The sequence below is a fragment of the Dasypus novemcinctus genome, chromosome 26 (genome assembly GCF_030445035.2).
Source record: "Dasypus novemcinctus isolate mDasNov1 chromosome 26, mDasNov1.1.hap2, whole genome shotgun sequence".
NCBI lineage: Eukaryota > Metazoa > Chordata > Mammalia > Cingulata > Dasypodidae > Dasypus > Dasypus novemcinctus.
In genome coordinates this window covers 31,566,068-31,587,784 of record NC_080698.1, presented here as the reverse complement: position 1 = coordinate 31,587,784, position 21,717 = coordinate 31,566,068, and the positions used below count along the sequence as shown (strand labels likewise).

Genomic DNA, 21,717 nt, shown 5'->3' with positions numbered 1-21,717 from the left:
GATCTAGTGCCTTGTTTGAATCATTGAATCCAGGTAAACATGAAGTTACATTTACCATCTGGACCAATAAATTCCTTTGTTCCACTGAATTGAAATTCCTCCATTCACAATTTATTCTCAAAGAGTGGGGACTAAAATGATATATATCCTTTTTTTTTTTTTTTGAGGCACCAGGGCTGGGTATTGAACCCAGGTCCTCCCATGTGGGAAGTTGGCACTCAACCACCAAGCCACATCAGCTCCCCTAACTTGGTTCTTGCGTTTATTTGCTTGTTGTTTGTTTTTCTATTTCTAGGAGGCACCAGGAACTGAATCTGGGACTTCCCATGTGGGAAGCAGGTGCTCAACTGCTTGAGCCACATCTGCTCCCCTATACTTGAGAAAGACCTTGAACAAAAGAAGTCTCTGATCTCATTTGTAGGTAGTGGAAAAGATGTGCTAATATGTTTTCCCTCAGGCTTTGTAATACAAGGTGCTTAAATACTAGAAGGCTCTTAGGAAATACTGTAATATATGTCAGATACATGATGATTAATCAAGCTTTTGTGGTTTGGCCTACATCCAGTTAACAACTGAACTTGTGCGATAGGACGTAGACCATCTTTAAGACTTGTCTGCTTTAAAAAGAAATCATACACAGACTGTGTGAATTCTGAGTTAAATACAATTCTTCCTAAGTTCCACCAAAAAACTGATGATCAGGACCCAGAGTAATGGAACCAATTATACTGTAGTGAAGATGTCCATGCTGTCTCCCAAACATCTAGTTGTCAATACTCAATGGTTTGGGAGACACACAATACTACTATTACTTATATAAAAGGTAAATTTAACTTGCACATAAGTAGAACTGATATGTTTACTGAAAATGAAAACCTAATTTACTTTTTGAATTAGGGGAAAATAATTTTTTAAATGGCAGTAGTTTTCTTAACAGGAAATCTTTATTTTCATTGGAAATAAAAATGTATACTAGTTTGTTTAGTCAGGAATAATACTTTTTTGTGTGTGGCTTCTACCTGCAGAATAATGAAAATAAGCAAATGTAAGCACATTTACTTAGGAAAAGAGGAGAAACTATCCTTAGCAATTCTATATAATTTTTGTAAGATCTCCAGAATGTCTCAAACGATTTTCTTTGGAACCATTTTGATATAACTTTACTTGACTCCATAATCAGAAATTTAAAATGCAAATTTTTCAAAAGCAAAATGGCTTTACCATTTTTACACACATACACATATACAGCATGCACACACACACACACAATCCTCTGGTTAAATAAGATTGGGAAACAGTACATACTCTTCCCAGTCCTGAAAATCCTCAATGCACATTAGCATATTAAAGAATGTTAAGAAGTCTTGCAGTAGAGTTCCTTGTTCAAATTCGTTTCAATACAGTATTTCCCACATTTTCCAAATTTAACTTTCCCAAAATTAACTACAGAGTTTTGCCTTCCCCTCCTACCAATCCTCATTTCCAAAACAACTATTGGAATGTCTGTGAAACTAGTTCCATAAAGCAAAGTTTGGGAAATGCTAGACTAGTGGATTCTATCTACACAGATTTTGCTGGCTGAACAATATGTAAGGTATTTGAGTGAAATTGCACCCATTTTGATATAACTACTTGACTCCATAATCAGAAATATAAAATGCAAATTTTTCAGAAGCAAAATAGCTTTATCATTTATTACTTTCCAGTGTATCTGGTATCAATAATAGGCTCACAAGACTTATAAATATTGAACACAAATAAGATGAACCATTACTAAATTTTATGTATGTAAAAGGCCTAGACAATTTTTAATATGGCATATGCACACTTAACATTTTTCTTGGGTACATGCCTCTTGGGAAAACTGGGATAATGGAAGCTTCTCTTTCATTTATACTCTGTGTAAGATGTATTTTGTGGAATCATGTTAGCATTCTTAAGGACATGAAGCCATTGCTACTGAGCCTTAGATGTGGCTGCAAAGATTTAAGAGATCATCATCATCTGTCTCTAAATATAATGAAAACTGAACTTTACGACAGACCTCTTAGATGAGCTTTCCTGATGTTACTTGGCAATACATTAAATCTTGGCATACACAAAACAATAAAAACAGGGCTGTTCTAAAGATTCATTTATGTTGGCCGGACTATGAAGATTTATGTGTTCCAAAGAAGTGATCAAATATAATTGAAAATAAAAACTTGAAAAAAGTTAAACTTTGTTAGGAAAGTGGACAGGATATAGTCAAGACACCACATTTTAGATACATAACATCGGTGTATGTCATAAAGGATTAAAGATTTTAATTCCTTAAGGAATGTAATAGAGATATCAGCCTCAACAAGGCACATATTCCAGAAGTAATATATTTATTCTCATGGCAGAGGCAAATATGCAGCCTATATGGGTTTAATACTATTTGAATTTTAGGGTCATTTGTGCTGAAAATACAAGAAATTTGATAAATTGGATTCACATTATAAATTTTCTAAAATAGTATAATCCTGTGTGCTATAGACAGCAAGTTCCTCTTCTCTAAAGTAGATTGTGGCTCCTGTTGCCTTTCCAATTCAAATAAATATTAGGCCTATCAATAAAGCGGTGTTTCTCCAAAACGTGCGGGCATGGCACTGCTGATAGGATGAGGTGGTTCAGGGAGTATTTGCTATTTTAGTAATGAAAAAGCTAATTGTGATAACACGAAGCACTGCTTCTGTTTACCAGGCATTTACTGTGTGCCACGCAGAAATTCTAGTTTAGTCTTACTTAGTACTCGACTGTTTTGAAACTTGTCAAATTTGGTACTTGACACATTTTGATGCAAAAATTTTGTCCTGGTACTCATTGTCTGTTTGCTACTGGACACGCGAGCTAGTACTTGTCAGTGTCAGTTGCCTCTTGACTTGCTACCCTTTGCAATCGAAACAAAGGGTCACACGTTAGTCATGAAGCACACCCCGTTGCAGTCTTATCTTAGCTTCTGTGGCCATTTTGTGTATTTTTTGCATTTTTTTCCTCATCATGGGTCCTAAGAAAATGAGCAGTGATAGCACTGAGCAGAAAAGAAAATCACTTCACACCACCATTGAGCAAAAAAAAGAAATAATAGGTAAATATGAGAGCATTATTCACATTACTGATCTTGCTAGGGAAAACGGTATGTCTACAACAACGGTCTCCACCATCATTAAGAATAAAGAAGTGATAAAAAAAAAGGCTGATGTTGCAAAAGGAGTTAAAGCAGCAGCAAAGCAGTGTTTAAAACTGCTCGAAAAGCTGAAAAAGCTTATGTTAATTTGGGTAAACGACAAGCAGTTAGCGGTTGGCAGCGTATAGGAAGCCATGATATGTGAAAAAGCAAAAGTGTTACATGCCGATCTTTTGAAAAACAATCCGGAACCAAGTGATGAGAGTGTTGACGTTTTTAAGGCCAGCCTTGGCTGGTTTGATAATTTTAAATGGGACCGAAATCCACAGTGTCGTTAGGCATGGCAAGGCTGCGAGTGCTAATAAAAAGGTTGCTGCTGAATTCGTCAGTGAATTTCAGGACTATGTAGAGGTGAGGGTTTTATTCCCCACCAAGTTTTTAACTGTGATGAGACCAGAGGTTTTTGGGAAAAAATGCCTCATAAAACCTACATCACAAAAGAGGAGAAGGCATTACCAGAGGAGAATTTGTAACAAGTTGTGACTCAGGGAGACTTCGAAGGGCTTGAGGCTGACCCCAAGCCTGCAGGTACAGAGGGTACAGCTGTGCAGGACATTGAATCTTTGGGCCAATCCATGGGTCTGGAGGTCGATGCTGCTGATGTTGGGGAGTTAGTGGAGGAACATCATGAAGAGCTCAGCACTGAGGAGCTGCAGGAACTACAGAAGCAGCACAACAAAAGTGGCTGAAGAGATTTCTTCAGGTGAGGAGGAGATAAAGGGGGACACGTCCCCAGTTCCTTGATAAAAGAAATGTGTGTAAAATGGGCAGAAGTTCAAAACTTTGTGAAGAAGTACCATCTGGACAAAGCTCTGACAAGCAGAACTGTGTATTTATTGAGTGACCAAACAATTTCACACTTTCGAGGAATTATGAAAAGGGAAGTCATCCTCATTGGACAAATTTTAGTGAAAATGAAGAGTGTGTCAGAGCCTGTGGTGCAAGTTGAAAAAAGGCAGAAATGAGAAAAAACACCTGAAGCGCAAGTGCCCGATGTTCTATTGGAGGGGGACTCTCCTTCCAAGCAGCACTCCATGTAACCTCCCTCCTCCCCACTCACCACTCTCCTCCCACCGTCCCATTAGGCATGGCCTCTACTCAGTACAGGTAAAGTGAAATGTTTACTTTATTTAATCTAAGTATTCATTCATTTTTAGGATTATTTCTCATGTCAAGTAATGCTATACCACCTTATCTTTTTACATATTGCCTTAAAAATGTGCATTGTCTTTGCTTTGGGAACACATTTAATTTATTTCCATTATTCCTTACGGGAAAAACTTGTTCGGTACTCGTCATTTTTGGTACTCATTAAGCCTCCCAGAACCAATTGATGACGACGAGTACTGAGGTACCACTATATATTAATTTGAATGGTCTTCACAACGCAGCACTATGTGGGAGGTGCTATTACGCTTTCTTTTGAAAGACAGAAAATTGAGGTACAGAGGGGTTAAGTGATTTGTCACTTTCCACAGAGCTGGAATCAGGCAGAGGTAAATTTCTAACTTTGGAAGTTTGGCTGAGAACCCACACCATTTCATGTCATGGATAGAATGTATTTTTCTTTAAAAGAAGATAAGCTTAATAAAAAATTGTGTGTGGGGGGCATGAAGGATCCTTTTAGTTGTGAAGTGACTATTGACAGGCAAATGACAGGGCAGAAACTTGGTTTAAGGTACTGCCGCTGACCTCCTGTGTTGAAAAGCCCCAACTTTCAACTTTTTCACTTTTGATGTCACCCAGAAAATTCTCTCATTCAGATAGGAAATATTACTTCTACACATGTTTTTAAGACATTACACAGTCACATTTTTATGGGAAATATAAATAATTCAAATAACTCTGAAAGGGAAAGGCTTCGATTATTGTATATTATAGTTTTAAAAAAATTAAACTTAAGAAATAAGCTGACAATCAGATCAGGAAAATTACAGTTAGTTTCTTGCTCATTTTCTCCAGAGGTTAAACTACGAATCTATTTTTTAAAAGGGCAGAAGTTTAAGGTCTAGCTAGGGAATAATGACATGTTTTGTCTGACACTTTCCAATTCAAATCCAACATTTATCAAATGATTTTTAAGTACTGTATTAAAAAAAATACAGCCAAAAGCTGGCAGCCTGGGTATATTAAGCTTTCATTACTGTAAATTTGTATTTTAAAAACCCACTGTCTTTTCTGTAAATATGCAAGGGTTCTGACAATTTGTCTTTTTGTAAAGCCACCTCTCACTGAAACATTTGAAATAAAATACTTATACTTAAAGTGAATTCTTGTCATTGGGAGTTTTAAAATCTCTCTAAATTCAGAAGGGAGAAAAAGTTGCTTAATTATAGTTCATCAGATTGCAAGTAATTGAAAATGTTTAAAACCATTTTGGCAAAAAGTGGAAAAAAAAAGCAACTTCTTAAAGTGACATTTAAAACAAAAGTACTTACATTTAAAATTTTTTCATGCAATTTTTCATTCATTAAAGTGTTCACTACCATTTTTTTTCTGATAATGCAAATACTTTCAAAATTAGCAAGAACTAAACACAATTGGACACCACTATGTGAAAAACCAAATGCTTTAATGAGGCTATCAAGAACAACAGTTCAATTACATCATTGGATACATTAATATTGATCCATAATATACAGTGCTATGGATCATACAGAAATTATTGCTGCATCCAACAGCAGGTGACTATTATTAACATTACAGTACCAAGCGTCCACAAGAGACAGTCATTTGTCTTTTTTTTTTTCAAGAAATAGGGTTTTTTTATACTGTTATCAACATCAACTTTTCCCCAGTGCATTTTTCAAAAATATTAATAAGTGCATTCCTTTGTGCTTTACTTTTTATCTTTTAACTTCCTATGTATTTTACTAGTTCTTATTGCTTTATTGTTTAAAAATCACCAGAAAGCACTTTGTCACCCTACATATGACCAGGGTTGGGTAAATGGTTTTTGGCAACGTCAGAAGGTTTGGTATTTCCATTGCATTACCCAGAGATGGGTGGGAAATTTTGGCATTTTGGTCACTCCATACAGAGGCCCAACCCTGTGTCATAGTTCTGCACCCCAGAGATGGGGAGTGGTGTGGATTACTCTCTTCTTAAAATGGCAAGCCCAAACCACCACCTCTTGGCTTACCTAGGCCCTAAAACAAGTCCACACTCTATTTGGCAAAAAAGAAAGAAATAAAACCACCCCCGAGGTGCAGCATTCTCCTGGGCTTGCTCACCTACCATTCCCAGAGACCTTTTTTTAAGAACAAGGGTGCAGGGAAGCAGGGGCGGGCGAGCTCAGGAGTTGCAAGAGCCAGGGCAGTGGTACAAGATGCCACACTTTCTCTACATAAAGCTTTCTGTAAGGTCGCTTAACTCTGGCCAAATGCCCTAAGCCATGAGTTAAGTCAACCTTGCTCGGTTTTTAAAAACTCTCAAAATCAGCTAAGGAAAACCAGTGTCATAGCATTGCAATTTTCAACCTTTGCTCCCAGCTCCCTCCTCCTGCATATAAATATGAAGAGAAAAATAGGCAATGCTATGATTGTATCAATGAACACTATGGTACAATTAGCTGTTCATGCAGATTTGCATCATTATTCTAGTAAAAGACTTATATAATTAAGGGGGTTGAAAGAATGGGAAATTATTTTCCCTACCCCCTTAAGTAATAAAGCTATAAAACTGATAACATCATCAATGTTTCCAAGGATTCTCATTGCCCAACGTGCAACCACGCAGTTGATTATTTTCATGTAAGCCCTCCAGTCATACATCTGGCAATCACTCTTTCTCTCTGAACCCTCCATCACCCATCAGCAATTCACATTTGACATTTAAACACATTTTTTAAAAAACCCTCCTGAATAAGGTTTCCTGATAAAGAAGTTGGCACTCTGTCGCTAAAATATATTTAATATTAAAAATATCTGAAGGAAAACTGGAAGCTCTTATATTTTCTACATAGGCACCATGCTAAATGTTCTTCTTGACTATAGATACCATCTTGAAATCTTCTCTGATGTTACAAATCAGTCAGTGCTAGTCCAAAAAAAAAAAAAAAAAAAGACTACTGCTATATTTAAGGCACTTCATTCTGAATATGGATATACTTTATACCACTTGCTATTCAATTGTAGGCTGCTACTAAGAAATTCCATTCAACAGCCTGGCTTGTAACACCATATGTCATCTGTAGAAAACATCTAGGGCTGATAGAATACATGTGACACTACTGTTATTGCATAGGACTACACAAGTAGACAATGCACTGACACTAACTTTACAACAATGCTGCTTGTTAAAACTTTGTTATCAAGTAACAGTAATCTGCCAATACAGTATTTCTCTTTAAAAAAAATTCAGCAAGTTTGCTGAAATAAACCCCAATTTAAATGACCATAATGGGCGTATTAACGCTATAGTTATCAGTTTTCAATAATATTGCTATTTTTATATCACTAAAAATAAATATGTAAGTTTATTTTCACTACAAAGCCTGGTTTTAACCTATTAATATTATACCTTAAGTGTGTTCAAAAATGCTTAAGTGAGACTGTAATATACAAAATATTTGCAAAGCTCTCTTTAAACACAAGACCTTGCATAAAAGTTGTCTTTCATATGTGTATAAAGAATGCGAAAAACCACAAGTGAATTGTAAAAAATATCGAAAACTTGCAATTTTAAGATGTATATTCTTACAAATTAATACAAACATATTGAAAAGAATGATGATAATAAAGAATCTGTACAAATCAAATGAGCAGTAAAACATAATTTAAAAATAAAAATAGTAAAGCCAATTAGAAATGTGCCCCAGTTTGGTTTTCATATCAAAAGTGAAAATAAAAAAATAAAAAAGTAAAACAAACTTTCAGTGCTCCTCAATATTTTACTTTGAGAGGACATTGATTTCCATTTCAAAATAAAATATATTTAATGAAAATTGAATCACACTCATTGATGAAGAAAACTCTAACAGAGCACATAGAAAAAGAAAGACTAGAATCTCTATTTCAGAGCCTAGTTCTGCCTCTCTTCAGAATCAGATACACCTAAGTAATATCAGTTATGTTTCCTAACCAGACAATCCTCATGAAAATGGCCACTTTTTTTTTTGTCTTTTGCAGAACATAATATTTCTTTAAATAGTTTGCAGTATAAAGACTAAATGATGCTAGAAGGGTACTGTATCTTTAAGGCAGTACCAATGAATCAATACATTTACAAAATGGAAAAGGGTTAGTGTGGATTTCTTTTTTTTTTTCCTTTCTATTTCTCTTTCTCTTTCTCTTCCTCTCTCTCTTTCTTTCTCTTTCTTTCCTTCTTCCTTTTTTTTTTTTTTTTGGGCTGCTTTACATTTTTTCGATTAAATTTTACATTTGATTTCCAAGGAAGTCATAGGCATAAAACCTCAAACCAAGTTTCCCCTGAATAAAAATGGACAGACTCTCCCTGAAGCAAAATCCTCTTGCTCAGAAAGCTAAAGTCCAGGTGAATTCAGTTCACAGATACTGTACACTTACTGTACAATGCTTTGGAGGCATTTGTAGTTGTAAAATAGAATATACAAGTCTGTTTCACAAAATTCTAAAAATAAAATATATCCTGGGCTATTGGTAAAGCATGAAAAAAATTTCATATTAAAGGAAAATTATCAAGAAAACCCCTTCAGGTAAATTATTAAATCTACTAATCAAGAAAAGAAGCAGTCTGTGAGAATGTGGATAGGGGAGATTTGCTAACAAGCATGCTCCGTCTCTTCCATGCTCATGCTGCTCCTTCTGCTGCTTGTCTTGGAAGCTCCTGGGGACACCGAAGAAAGAAGTGGATCAGTTATGCCCACGGGAGAAAGGGTATCGTCCATCAGGATGTCTTCCAGTTTGGACCCCATTTTGGTGGGAACGCTGTAGGATTGGTTGCTCTCAGGCCCATTCCCGAGGTTGCTGTTGAAGGTGATGGTACCATCTGTGAGATCAAGGGTTGTTGTGCAAGTTAGGTCTGCATGGTGCTGAAGGAGGTCTTGGGTGCAGTTTTCCAGAATGGGTTCTTGCTTGATGACACGATTCACCACATCTGGAGAGCAAAGACCCGTGGTTGGAATAAGGGAAAGTCCATGAGCTCGAGCCTGCATTTCAAGTTCCTAAAATAAAAGTAAAAACCAGACAGTTGGAAGGAAAGAATGTAGTTATATATTCAAACTAAAAGATTTTTTGCTCTTTTAAATCAATAATCCTGTATTTCCTAAAACATAGTATGCGGGGAGTGGATGTAGCTCAAGTGGTTAACTGCCTGCTTCCCACATACAAGGTCTTGGGTTCGATCCCCAGTACCACCTAAAAACAAAACAAATGGAAAAACAAACTATCATTGGGGAGGGGATGCAGCTCAGTGGTTGAGTGTCTGCTTCCCATGTATGAAGGCTTGGGTTCAAAATATATATTTTTTATATACATACATGTGTGTATAGGTACCACTGGTAGTATATGAAAATATGTTTGTGGGTGGTTTATGTATTATATTATGTATTCAAAACTTATAGAGGGATATTTCTTTCACAAATATTAATGATCCCAAAGAGGTTAAGTTAAAAAAGATAAAAATACAATTTCTTTAAGAAAGAGCTGATTAAAAGAAAATATTAACTAAATAATAAAAATAGTTCCATTGTCCCTAAACTGTGCACTGAAGGATATTTTAAAATTTTAAGGGAACCATAGCGATACTAATTCAAGAACTACCAAACTCAAAATAGTTCAGTTTCAGCATTAGATTGTGCTACATTCTTTTCATTCACATCATATCTTTGTAAAGCTGGGGTTTTGGCAGTTACTCTGATAAAAAGCAAGTACCACAAGAAAATGAATGTGAAACAGGAAATGAGGGTGTGGTGGTGTCCAATTTGATTCTAAGGTGTGAGAAGTTCTGCAGTGTGCAACAGGTACACACATCCCATTAGTAGTTAATGGGGTTATTTAAAAATAGAATAAAAATGCTATTTTTTTCTTTCAATTTACATGTTATATTTTTCCAAATACACTAAGTTGATAGGACATAAACATTTAATAAAGTACTTGGCCTTAACAGAAATGGTAGGTATTTTTTTTTTACCTGCAGGTGTGGTGAAAAAGCTACTAAGACACTAAAAGTGCTGTGAACCAACAAAGTCTGAGAACCTCTGATATAGCTAACAGTCCATAACAGCAAGAGTTGTGAAGGTTATGCAAGTGACTTAAGCTTGAGAAGCATCATTTAACCCATCTCACCACAGCAGTGAGGGAAGTTTTTCTTTTTCTCCCAAAAGAAAGTTCTCATCTGTAAGATGAATAATCTTTTCTACACATTTTTCATAAACCTTTCTGAGGGGTCAGTGACTCTTCCATTTCCTCATTTCCAAATGCCATCCAGGCAGGTTGCCGACACTCCTAAAGTGAACCTCAGAAACCCCAATTCACTCCCTGATGAGCTATGTCCCAGTGCCATGCCATCCTATGGTTGTGACACTATGAAAATAATAAATAATATCAATATTAGGATATAAATTGGAAGCAAGTCACCTTGCCACATCACGAGGAAAAAAGTCTTCTCCTACCCAACATGGCTCCCCATCCTTTGTACACAAGCCTAGAGATATATGTTCCTGAAAAGCATGTTTAGTCTATATTAAAGGTTGTTTGATCTGAGGGATCCTTCTCTGCATAAAACACAAGTAAGAGATGGAAGCCTGAGAAGTCACACACATATCTGCGCGTCCCTTCCCACAATCTCCAGAAACACAAGTCTCTCTAGGCATCATTGTAAAGCCCTGGGCTATTTAGTAAAATGGCAGTTCCACTGATATTAACGTTTCATGCTCTTTCTTCTGTGAAAATTTTTGCATGCATCAGTTAAAGTGAAAATGAAAGGAAACCCTTAGGCCTAAGCTGAAAACCTACAGTCTTGTAAATCTACACCAACACACTAATAAGAACAGCTCCCCTACGTAGGGAGTTTGGCTTTACTAAATAAATAAATTTTTAAAAGTTGGATTAAGGGAGGCAAACATCTCACTCTAATCCTCTGTTGTTTAAAAATGTTTATCGGCTTATTAAAGCGTTACTTAGATTTCTAAATAATGTGATAAATCTCATCTCAAAAACTCTGGCTGATTGCATGGTAGAGCTTTCCTAATTGATAATGTTTTCTATGATATGCGAAAGTGCTAATGGCTGCCTCACGCTGTCACTGGAAGAAAACCAAGACATCGTCACTGTGGAATTTCCAGTTCACATATTTCACAACATTCATAGTTCCCATGAATGCACATGTTTGGAACCTTAAAATAAAACTAAAAAAACAAAACCTAATTTCTCTTTCAAAATACCTATTACATTTTAATACTCATGTAAGAAACTAATGCATTATACAAGTTGCTTTTATAAATGGCTATATGAAGTTCAAGTGAATAAACATCTATGTCTACTTATTGAAGAGATGGAACATAAAACAAATAAACAATAAAAGTCAAAAAAAGGAAGGGATGGAGGAGAATTTTCAAATTACTATAATCTCTACTCCCCAGATTCTAAAATGCACCCCCAAAAGAAGAAGTGCCTTCTACCCCTGCCCCACAGCTGTGACTTCCAGTAATGGGAAGTGTTGTGGAGCATTACAAAGATTCAAAATCATATTATAAATGAATCATTCTGTTAAATAAATTCAAGGTCCAAGATTAACACCATTAGATGAAATAAACCGATCTCTAAAATGTCACATTTAAAATTACTGTTTCATAAAAGAGCTCCATAAATAGCTGTAAGGGAAACCTATAAAACATTCCTTGCTCTATGGCAAAATCTGGTGAAAGGTGGGTCCATCTACTCAAGAAGATATGATGTCACTGACTCTTAATTGTTGGCTTCTAAAGTCAACAAGTTAAAATTGTCCTTGAAACTCCTTTCAGACAACAGCAGAGTCAGTTCTTCTTTCTCTTCTGCAGCACAGGTTCAGAGGAAGTTGCATCCTCAAGCTCAGCCTGAAGGACTTAGCATCTAAGAGAAGTACCAGGAGCTGATACAAAAGAGGGATCTTCCATGTCATGCTTACACTATGGGGGAGATATGGGGATCTCTTATCTCCCTTGACATGCTAACAGTGGAAGGTAAACTCACTAAATGGAATTATGGACAAACTGTACACATTATTAAAATTAATATTTTGTCTACCTTTCCCCTTAAGGGTACATACCCTTTAACTTAAAGTTCAGTTTAAAGATACATATGATATACTTCCACTACCTGTAACTACTTCCAAGGATTATATCCTTTTTATAAGATCCTGTGGGTGTCCCTAAATTCCCTATAAACATGTCCTTGACAATGAACTATCTCCCTATCCCCAATACTAAGGCATCCTTGTACTTTCCAAGGATTGGGATCATGTAGGTCAACTTCTCTATGGCTCAGGACATCCCTCTTCCCATCTTGAAGTCAGTAACATGTAGTAAACATTACGTAGTGTATGCCACCAACCTGTATCCTGAACAACAAATGCCGATTGGCATGCTCCAGTTTCTTCTGTCGGTTTTCAAGTTCCTTTGCACGTTGTTGTTCTCGTTGCAACTTTCGGATATAGTCCACAGATGCTTTTAAAATGGTTCCCTTGTTCCAGCGCATGTCTCTGTGATGTGACAAAGGAGGAAAATGGACTTCTTAGGACTTGAGGCTCAACCAAAATTCAATATTCAAACATTCAATCTCTAAACTTATAACAACAATTGTAGGTTAATAAGAGCTACCATTTGTTGAGGGCTCACCATGTGCCAGATGCTGTGCACCCATTTCTTATACATTATCTTACTTAATCCAGACAAGTACAATTATAGGTAGGGACCTTGTGCATGTCTTGAAACAGAGGTTTTTCAACCTGCCCTAGGTCCCAGAGCCAGTTTAAGGTGGAATCAAAATTTAAACTTAGGTCTGTTGATTTCAAAGTCAATATTCTTTAATATTTATTTTAAATGATTATGTTTCCCAGACTACAAAAATTAACTTAGACAGAATAAGCTATGGTAAAAAAAAATTCCATGAGGTCTCACTACTTGATTGTGCAGCCCTGGATTTTATCAAGAATAATCACAGGCAGGTTATCTGACCCCTCTGTCTCTGTTTCCTTATCTATAAAATGGTGATCCTACATTTGCACAAGCTACTCATAGGTATGTTACTAAAAGCAAAAGAGACACTTTATGTGAACATGCTATAAAAAGTTTAGAACGTAATTCAAGTAATGGAATAGGCACTGAGTTAAAGGCTCAACATAACAATTAAAATAGCTATCTTTAAATGGCATTTACTATGTACCAGATGCTCTTCTATTCTTATAAGGATTTTATAGCTCATTTAATCATAACAACTTCTATAGGTAAGTTAAGTACTAATATTATCCCCATTTTAGAGACAGGAAAACTAAGGCACAGAGAGGTTAAGCAATTTGACCAAGGTCACATAACTGGGAAGTGGAAGAACCAGAGGGCTTAAGGAGTCTGGTTCCAGAGTCTGTACCCTAAACCACCACACGATTTTCATCCTTACTTGACTGATTCATCAAGACAACTAGACTAGGTAGGAATACTGTACTTTTTTTTCTTTAAAAAATTGCAGATGAGAAAAATAAAGTAAAAGAACTCAACTATCCTTCCCAAGGCCAGATATCTAGTAAGGGACGGGTTTGGAATTCAAACCCAGGCAGTCTGGGCTTGGTGCCTCTCAGTTCTTTTTTTTTTTTTTTTAAGATTTATTTCTCTTCCCACCCCACCCCAGTTGTCTGTTCTCTGTGTCTATTTGCTGTGTCTTGTTTCTTTGTCTGCTTCTGTTGTTGACAGCAGCACGGGAATCTGTGTCTCTTTTTGTTGCATCATCTTGTTGTGTCAGCTCTCCATGTGGGTGGCACCATTCTTAGGCAGGCTACACTTTCTTTTGCATTGGGCGGCTCTCCTTACAGGGCATACTCCTTGAGCATGGGGCTCCCCTACGCGGGGGACACCCCCGCGTGACAGGGCACTCCTTGTGCGCGTCAGCACTGTGCATAGGCCAGCTCCACACAGGTCAAGGAGGCCCGGGTTTTGAACCACAGATCTCCCATGTGGTAGACAGACGCCCTAACCACTGGGCCAAGTCCGTTTCCCTCCTCTCAGTTCTTAATCACTATAGCATTAATGTATTCATCTATGAGAAAATTAAGAATACCATTAAGAGGAAATGGATGTGGCTCAACCAACTGGGCTCCCGTCTACCATATAGGAGGTCCAAATCTGTTGCCCAGGGCCTCCTGGTGAGGGCAAGCTGGCCCACACAGAGTGCCGGCCCATGCAGGAATGCAGCTCTGTGCAGAGGTGCTGCCCTGCGTGGGAATGCCTCCCTGTGAGGGAAAGCCACGCTGTGCAGGAGTGCTGGCCAACGTGGAGAGCTGGGGCAGCAAGATGACACAACAAGAGATACAGAAGAGAAAATAAGAAGGCAGAGCAGAACAGGGGAGCTGAGGTGGCGCAAGAGAGTAATTGTCTCTCTCCCACTCTGGAAGGTCCCAAGATCAGCTCCTGGAGCTGCCTAATGAGAATACAAGCAGACACAGAAGAACACACAGCGAATGGACACAGAGAGCAGACAACGGGGAGGATGTGGAGGGAAACACATAAAATAAATCTTTAAAAAAAAAAAAAGAATGCCATTAAAATGTAAATGAGGGAAGCGGATTTGGCCCAGTGGATAGGGCATCCGTCTACCACATGGGAGGTCCATGGTTCAAACCCTGGGCCTCCTTGACCCGTGTGGAGCTGGCCCATGCACAGTGCTGATGTGTGCAAGGAGTGCCATGCCACTCAGGGGTGTCCCCGCGTAGGGGAGCCCCACGTGCAAGGTGTGCACCCTGTAAGGAGAGCCACCCAGCACGAAAGAAAGTGCAGCCTGCCCAGGAATGGTGCCTCACATAACAGAGAGCTGACACAACAAGATGACGCAACAAAAGGAGACACAGAGTCCCATGCTGCTGACAACAACGGAAGTGGACAAAGAAGAACACGCAGCAAATAGACACAAAGAACAGACAACTGGAAGGGGACAGGATGGGGAAAGAAATAAATAAAAACAAATCTTTAAAAAAAAAATAAGTGAAAGAGCTTTAAAAAATTTAGAGGCCTCCAGAAAAAAAATTGTAATGAATTATAATTACATGAGTAATTGTATATAGTATAATTCTAGTGCTTTAAATTAATTCAAGCCTCCTTATAGACAGTGTTCATGATGATGATAAAAACAAAAACAATTTAATGTGTGGAGAACCAACCATTCCACCATCAAAAGCTACTAAAACCAGATCAGGAGTATCAGGTGGGACATACGAATGGAGTGCCATTAAAACAAACCACCATTAACTGATCCTCATATAGGTTACATGAAGAACAAAACAGAAGATCTCCCATGAGGGGTAGGATCATAGTCCCCAGAGGATTCCCTGGGTTGATCCCTACAGTCTGGGCACCAAAGATGGCAAGCCAGGGAGTGCCCTGAGCCACTAGGGGTGAGATTCTGTAATCTTTGGCAGCCAGAGAGAAACATACTTGTAATGGACGATGCCTCAGGCTAGAAAGGTGAGAAACGGGTATTGGAACATGCGTGCAGCTACTCAGAGTTTTTAAGAAGTGATTATTTCAACCCATTATCTTGGCTTTTGCTTCTTTATGATATCCAATAAATTAACTATACTTCTGGGCTTAAAGGAAGGGTTTTCAACTTTATTCTTTTTTAAATAAAAGAGACCCTTTTAAAAACAGAGGTGTACGTAGATCTCTAATACATAAAATCAACAAAGGAAACCCTGCTTTGTCCTGTATGACACTGCAATGACAGATACAGGCCATTATATATTTTGTACATTATATATTTTATATTTATAAAATTATATTTTATATTATATATTTTATAATCTACAAAATTGTGTGGGACAGAGTGTAAACTCTAACATAAACTCTCATCCACAGTTAGGAGCAATGCTTCAATGTGTGTTCATCAATTGTAACAAATGTACCACATTAATGAAAGATATTGTTAATGTGGGAAAGTGTGTAGGGGGGGTAGGGGATGGGACATATGGGAATCTCCTATATTTTTTTATTGGTATTTATTTATATTTTTTCTACAATCTATTTTTTTAAATGTTAATTCAAAAAATATGAGGTTCCCATATACCCCCCTATATTTTTAATGTAACATTTATGCAATCTAATGCTTTTTAAAAAACAAAAATTTAAAAATTAATTTAAAAAAAAGAAGGGAAAAAAAAAAAGGAAAAGGGGGAAACTAGGGTATGGGGTTGACACCTTGATCAGCAAGACTGTGTCTCTATAGCAGTCCCAAGGCACATTCCAGAAACCCCTTTTGAGAAACCACCATACAGATTATAGTCCGCTTTATCTTAAAACAAAGCGGACAATTAAAGATCCTATCAGTTCAGATTATAAACACATAAGTATTCTAATACAATGGAGAAAGAAGATATGCAAATACAAGCTTTCACTGCAGCCCCATAATTTCATAATATGTTGCTAAAGAGATTCACATGCTACAGTTTAAAAGAATATGCTAAAAAGTGAACGCTGATAAAGAACAGGAAAATGGGAATTCAATTTCAACTATCATGCAAGACTGACTATAGGAAATGAAGGTCACAGCCCCTTAGTAGGATAAATTTGTGCTGCAGAACTGAGAATTCGAATGTTTCAGGTTTCGAAATGGCTTTCCTTGAAACCTGGGAAAGCAAAATGTAGATGAACGAAATTGTGTTTGAACATTCTTCAAAAGACCTCACAATGGGCAACAGTTTTATTTATTTATTTTTTGCCACATATTCTCTGACAATTATTGTGAAGAGCAAGTTATTTAATAAGATTTGCATGGCTAATGCTTGATTTCATCTTTACATTTTATTAGGAAGCTAAAAGGTCATATTCAAAAGCTAATTTCATAGAATACCTGTGGGGGCTATTAAAATGTATACATCCTCTAGCCCCTTACTTCAAGTGGGCCAATTTCTCATGGATAAAGAGTGTCCATTTGTTGTCCCATTTGCTGACTTTGCAGATAGGAGGGAAAACTTGAGAAATTTATCTTTACAATTGTTATCTCTGAAAAGGGGGTGGGTGCTGGTGGGGTGTGAACCCAAGGCTAAAACCCAAATTAGTTAATCTGTACTTAAAAGTGTTTTTTTTGTTTATTTATTTTGTGTGTGTGTGGAGGAGAAAAGAATTTTATTAACGATCTTGCAAGAATAGGTGCAGGACCTGGGTGAAATGGTCAGCGCCTACTTACAAGTATTAACAATTATATTTTTTCTATATTGTAAAATATACGAAGAGGATGTAAGTTTTCATAAAAACGATTGCCATTTAGCCTGATGCCAATATTCCTAATCTTGAAGTCTCCAATTTCTGCTTATCAGTGCCTACAGATATGGAGCAAGTTGAAAAGTAAACAGCCAACAAATCATGCTTTAACAAGCACCGAAATCTCTGTACTGCATGAACTCCTAAAATGTATTTTATTTTCAGGTTACCCAGTATTTGCCAAGAATTCTCAGATTTTAGGAAGCTACCCCCTCACACACAAAGCTGAACATCTTGTGTCAATAATCATTTTATACAATTCAGTGCATTTCCCTTGAAATTTTAGTTTGATGAGACTAAGCAAAAGAAAAATATAAAGTGTTTAGGAACCAAAGAGGGAGGGGGAACCCTTCAGTCTAGTTTTTATAACTGAGCATTTTTGCAATATATGAAAAACCACTAAGGTATGAAAAAATATATGATGCAGATTAACATGCAATTGTACTCACGGATCATTTGACTTGGGAATCAAAGTACCTAGTTCTTTAATGCGGTCATTTATGTTAAATCTTCTTCTCCGTTCAACTTCAAAAGAAGAACACAGGAAATGGCTATGAGTCACAGCACCACATACCCATTTAGCATTTCTCATTAAAGGCACGTGCATATTAACTTCACCAGGTCAGGACGTTGTAAACCTGAACCTACACACACACGCACACACACACTTCCCCACCTTTACCATGTTTTTGGTGCTAAGTGGTTAAAGCGCTTTAAAAAACGAGCTACCTTGTATAGAAGTTTATTGTTTACAAAGCCCTTGAATATATGGTTTCTCATTTGATCCTGTAACAACCCTGACATCTGCGTTCCTATCCTCAGTTAAAAATTATAAACAGCCTTGGAGGTCCTAGGAAGTTGGCTAGGGCACCCAGCAAATTAGTGATAAACAGTCGGAATTCAAAACCTCATGCCCTAGAGTTACAAACTTTTTCTGCAAAGGGCCAGAGAGGTAGTATTTTGGGCTTTGAAGGTCAAGTAGCAAAACTAAGGGTGTTACGTAGATATTTATATAAGAAAAGAACAAACAAATTTCAACAATTTTTTTACTAACAAAATTCAAACCCGAGTACAATTTTTTTGTAATGGAAGTCTACTAAGGAGAAACATTTGAATTTATGGATGCTGACATTTGAAATTTATATAATTTTCATGTCACAAAATATTATTCTTTTGATTTTTTCCCAACCATTTAAAAATGTAAAAAACATTCTCAGCTCATGGGCCATACAAAAACCTCTACTCTAGATGAACAAAGTTTAAAAGAAATAAAATGCACGTTGCATAAGCAATTTTAAATTGTCTAGTGGCAACATTAAACAACTCAAAAGAGGTGGACTTAATTTAAATATTTTATTTAGTCCAGTCTACCCAAAAATATTATCATGTCAACATGTAATCAATATAAAAAATGCTAAATTAGATATTTTACATTCTTTACTTTGTGCTAAGTTTTCAAAATCCAGTGTGCATTTTATATTTACAACAAATCACAATTTGGACTTGTCACATTTCAAGTGTTCCACTGGCAAATATGGCTATTAGGCTACCATATTGGAAAGCCCTGGAACTTAACAATACCATGCATCGTTATGAACATAGTATGCCTATTTTATAAATCCAGTTGTATGTTCAACTACATTATCATCTTCTTAGCAGAGAACTAAATAGTAAGGGATAGGAGATAATAAATGTTTTTAACTTTCCTACGACAGCAAATAAATACCAAATAATTTAAGATCTAATAATTTGGGTTAAAGTTGTTAATATTTCAATTTAAAAATATCTGTAATCTAATATATATTTATATTTTACTCACTACTACTCTGTACACTTAGATAAATATTATTCACTGCTTTCCCAGTATAAATTGCATTTGTCTTGGTGGAGTGATTATTTCCATGACTAAACCAATTATATAATACTAATTCTTACCATTAGACTTTTATAAAATATAAATCTTGAATGATGGCCAATACTTCTGAGGAAGGAATTTTTGGATCTCTGATCCACTCCAAAACTCTGAAGCAAAACATTTTCATACCTTTTCCCAATCATATAATAACCATCAAAATTCAAATACACTGAAACACTTAAGTAAAATAAAAATTCCCTATAAATCCAGAAGCTACCATTGTTAAGTTTCTTATATATCTTGTGACTATTTTTTGTGTGCTAAAAATAAATACACATATGCTCCAGGACACAGTTCTTGGAACTCTGTCATTCCAAGGTCATCTACTTTCCCAATGACCTCATTTTTTCAGGGTTCTGAATACCTCATATACCCCAGTGACTCCCATACTTATATTTCTCTCTTGTGATTCCAGACTCATTCATCTACTGATTATTACGTATCTCCACATGGACAACTAATGAACAATCCAACCATAAGCTTATCTTCCTCAAATCTGATACACCCACAGGCAATCCTTGAATGCTAACACACTCCTTCTAGTTGCTTGGCAATAACTCTTGAAACAATATAACACCTCTCTTCCTCTCACATTCCACATCTGTTCCATCACCAAACCTTTTGACTCTACCTTCAAAAGTTTTCTGGAATCTGACCACATCCCAACCTGGGAAAAAGCTACACCTGGTAGAAGCTACCATCATGTCTTGCCTAGATTATTGCAATCCTCCTAACTAGCATCTCTGCTTCACCCATGCCCAGCGCTTTCTACCACTGTCAATCTATCTAGAAAACAGCAGCCAGAGGGATCCTGTTAAAACTTAAGTCAGACCATGTCAAATCTTTGTTCAAAATCCTCCAACAGCTTTCCTTCTCACCTAGAGAAAAGCCAGGTTCTTGTGATGTCTTACAAGGAAGGATCTGGCGAGGGCCCCCACTCATCCGACCTTTATTCCTACTCCTTTCCCACTCTAGCTGAATCTCCTTCTGTGTATCGCTTGCATTTCAGTCTTCCTGGCCTCCTTGTTATTCCTTGACCAAGCCACCCATTCCTCACCTCAAACATGACACTGCTAGTTCCCCCTGCCCAGAACACTGTTCCTCTAGATATATGAATGGCTCTCTCAAATCACCTTCTTCAGAGAGCTACTCAAATCTACTTATGAGGCTTCCCTGACCTTTTTATTTTAAGCTGACCCCCCCCCCAACACCACCCCTATCCTGCCACTATCCCCAAGACTGCTCTTCCTCCCCTCATCTCCTACCACCCAACAACCACACACTGCATTTATTTAGTTAGTTAATCTACTGCTGAGCAAGCATCCGTATGTACCTGGAACACAGTAGGCCCTCAAGATTTGTTAAATAAAGAAGGATACTTTTAAAGTGGAATTACACTAAAAACTATTCTGCATCTTTCTTTTTTCACTTAAGAATGTATTGCTGACATCTTTCACCATTAATATTTAGATGTAATAAATCTTTTTATTTTAAAAGAAATATAAGCTTGTAAAAAATTTCAAAATATACCTAAGTATATAAAGGAAAAAGTAAAACCATCTCTTTACAATTCTTTAGGCAATGCTTATATGCCTGGGAAACTGTCACTATCAGAGAGATTTCGAGATTTTCTCTCATGTGCACAAAATCCAATAAACATACACAAGCACATCCCTATACACTGTTATACACTGTTGTCTTTTTCTGTACATGGGATACTATATTCTCCCACTTGCTGGGTTTTTTTTTTAATTTTTATTTTTTAATTGTCTTTTTTTAAAAGATACATGGATCACAAAAAATGTTACATTAAAAAATACAAGAGGTTCCCACATAGCCCACCCCTGCCCTCCTCCCACATCAACAACCTCTTTCATCATTGTGGCACACTCATTGCATTTGGTGAATACATTTTGGAGCACTGCTGCACGGGATGGATTATAGTTTACATCATATCCCGCTTGCTCTTCTCATTCAACAATACATTGCAGACGTCGTCTAAGTCAAGTACTACCGCTCTACCTCATTCTTCTAAAAAGCACAGAGTGTCCCTTAAATGGGTGTACCCTCATTTCTTTACAAATTCTCTAATAATGAACATTTAGACTATTTCCAGTTTCTCTCTCTTTTTTAGTGGTGCAAGAAATATTTGAATTGGTGCTTACACGTATGTTT

The 21,717-nt window shown here is 36.8% G+C and overlaps 1 protein-coding gene and 1 long non-coding RNA gene across 8 annotated transcripts in view; one reads left to right on the top strand and one right to left on the bottom strand.

Annotated features, from left to right (window-relative positions):
* Positions 1-21,717, top strand: part of LOC131276105 (uncharacterized) — a 173,773-nt gene that overhangs the window by 27,560 nt on the left and 124,496 nt on the right. The gene's annotated exons all lie outside the window — the stretch shown is intronic.
* MITF (melanocyte inducing transcription factor) overlaps positions 5,763-21,717 on the bottom strand; it is a 235,428-nt gene continuing 219,473 nt past the window's right edge. For all 6 annotated transcript variants that reach the window (XM_004482044.4, XM_004482045.4, XM_071212157.1 and 3 more), the window contains 3 exons: positions 18,077-18,152; positions 12,721-12,868; positions 5,763-9,353 (listed from right to left, as the gene is read on the bottom strand). In XM_004482044.4, coding sequence (XP_004482101.2) covers positions 8,952-9,353; positions 12,721-12,868; positions 18,077-18,152 — 626 coding nt within the window. In that variant the 3' untranslated portion in view covers positions 5,763-8,951. The remainder of the gene's footprint in view (positions 9,354-12,720; positions 12,869-18,076; positions 18,153-21,717) is intronic.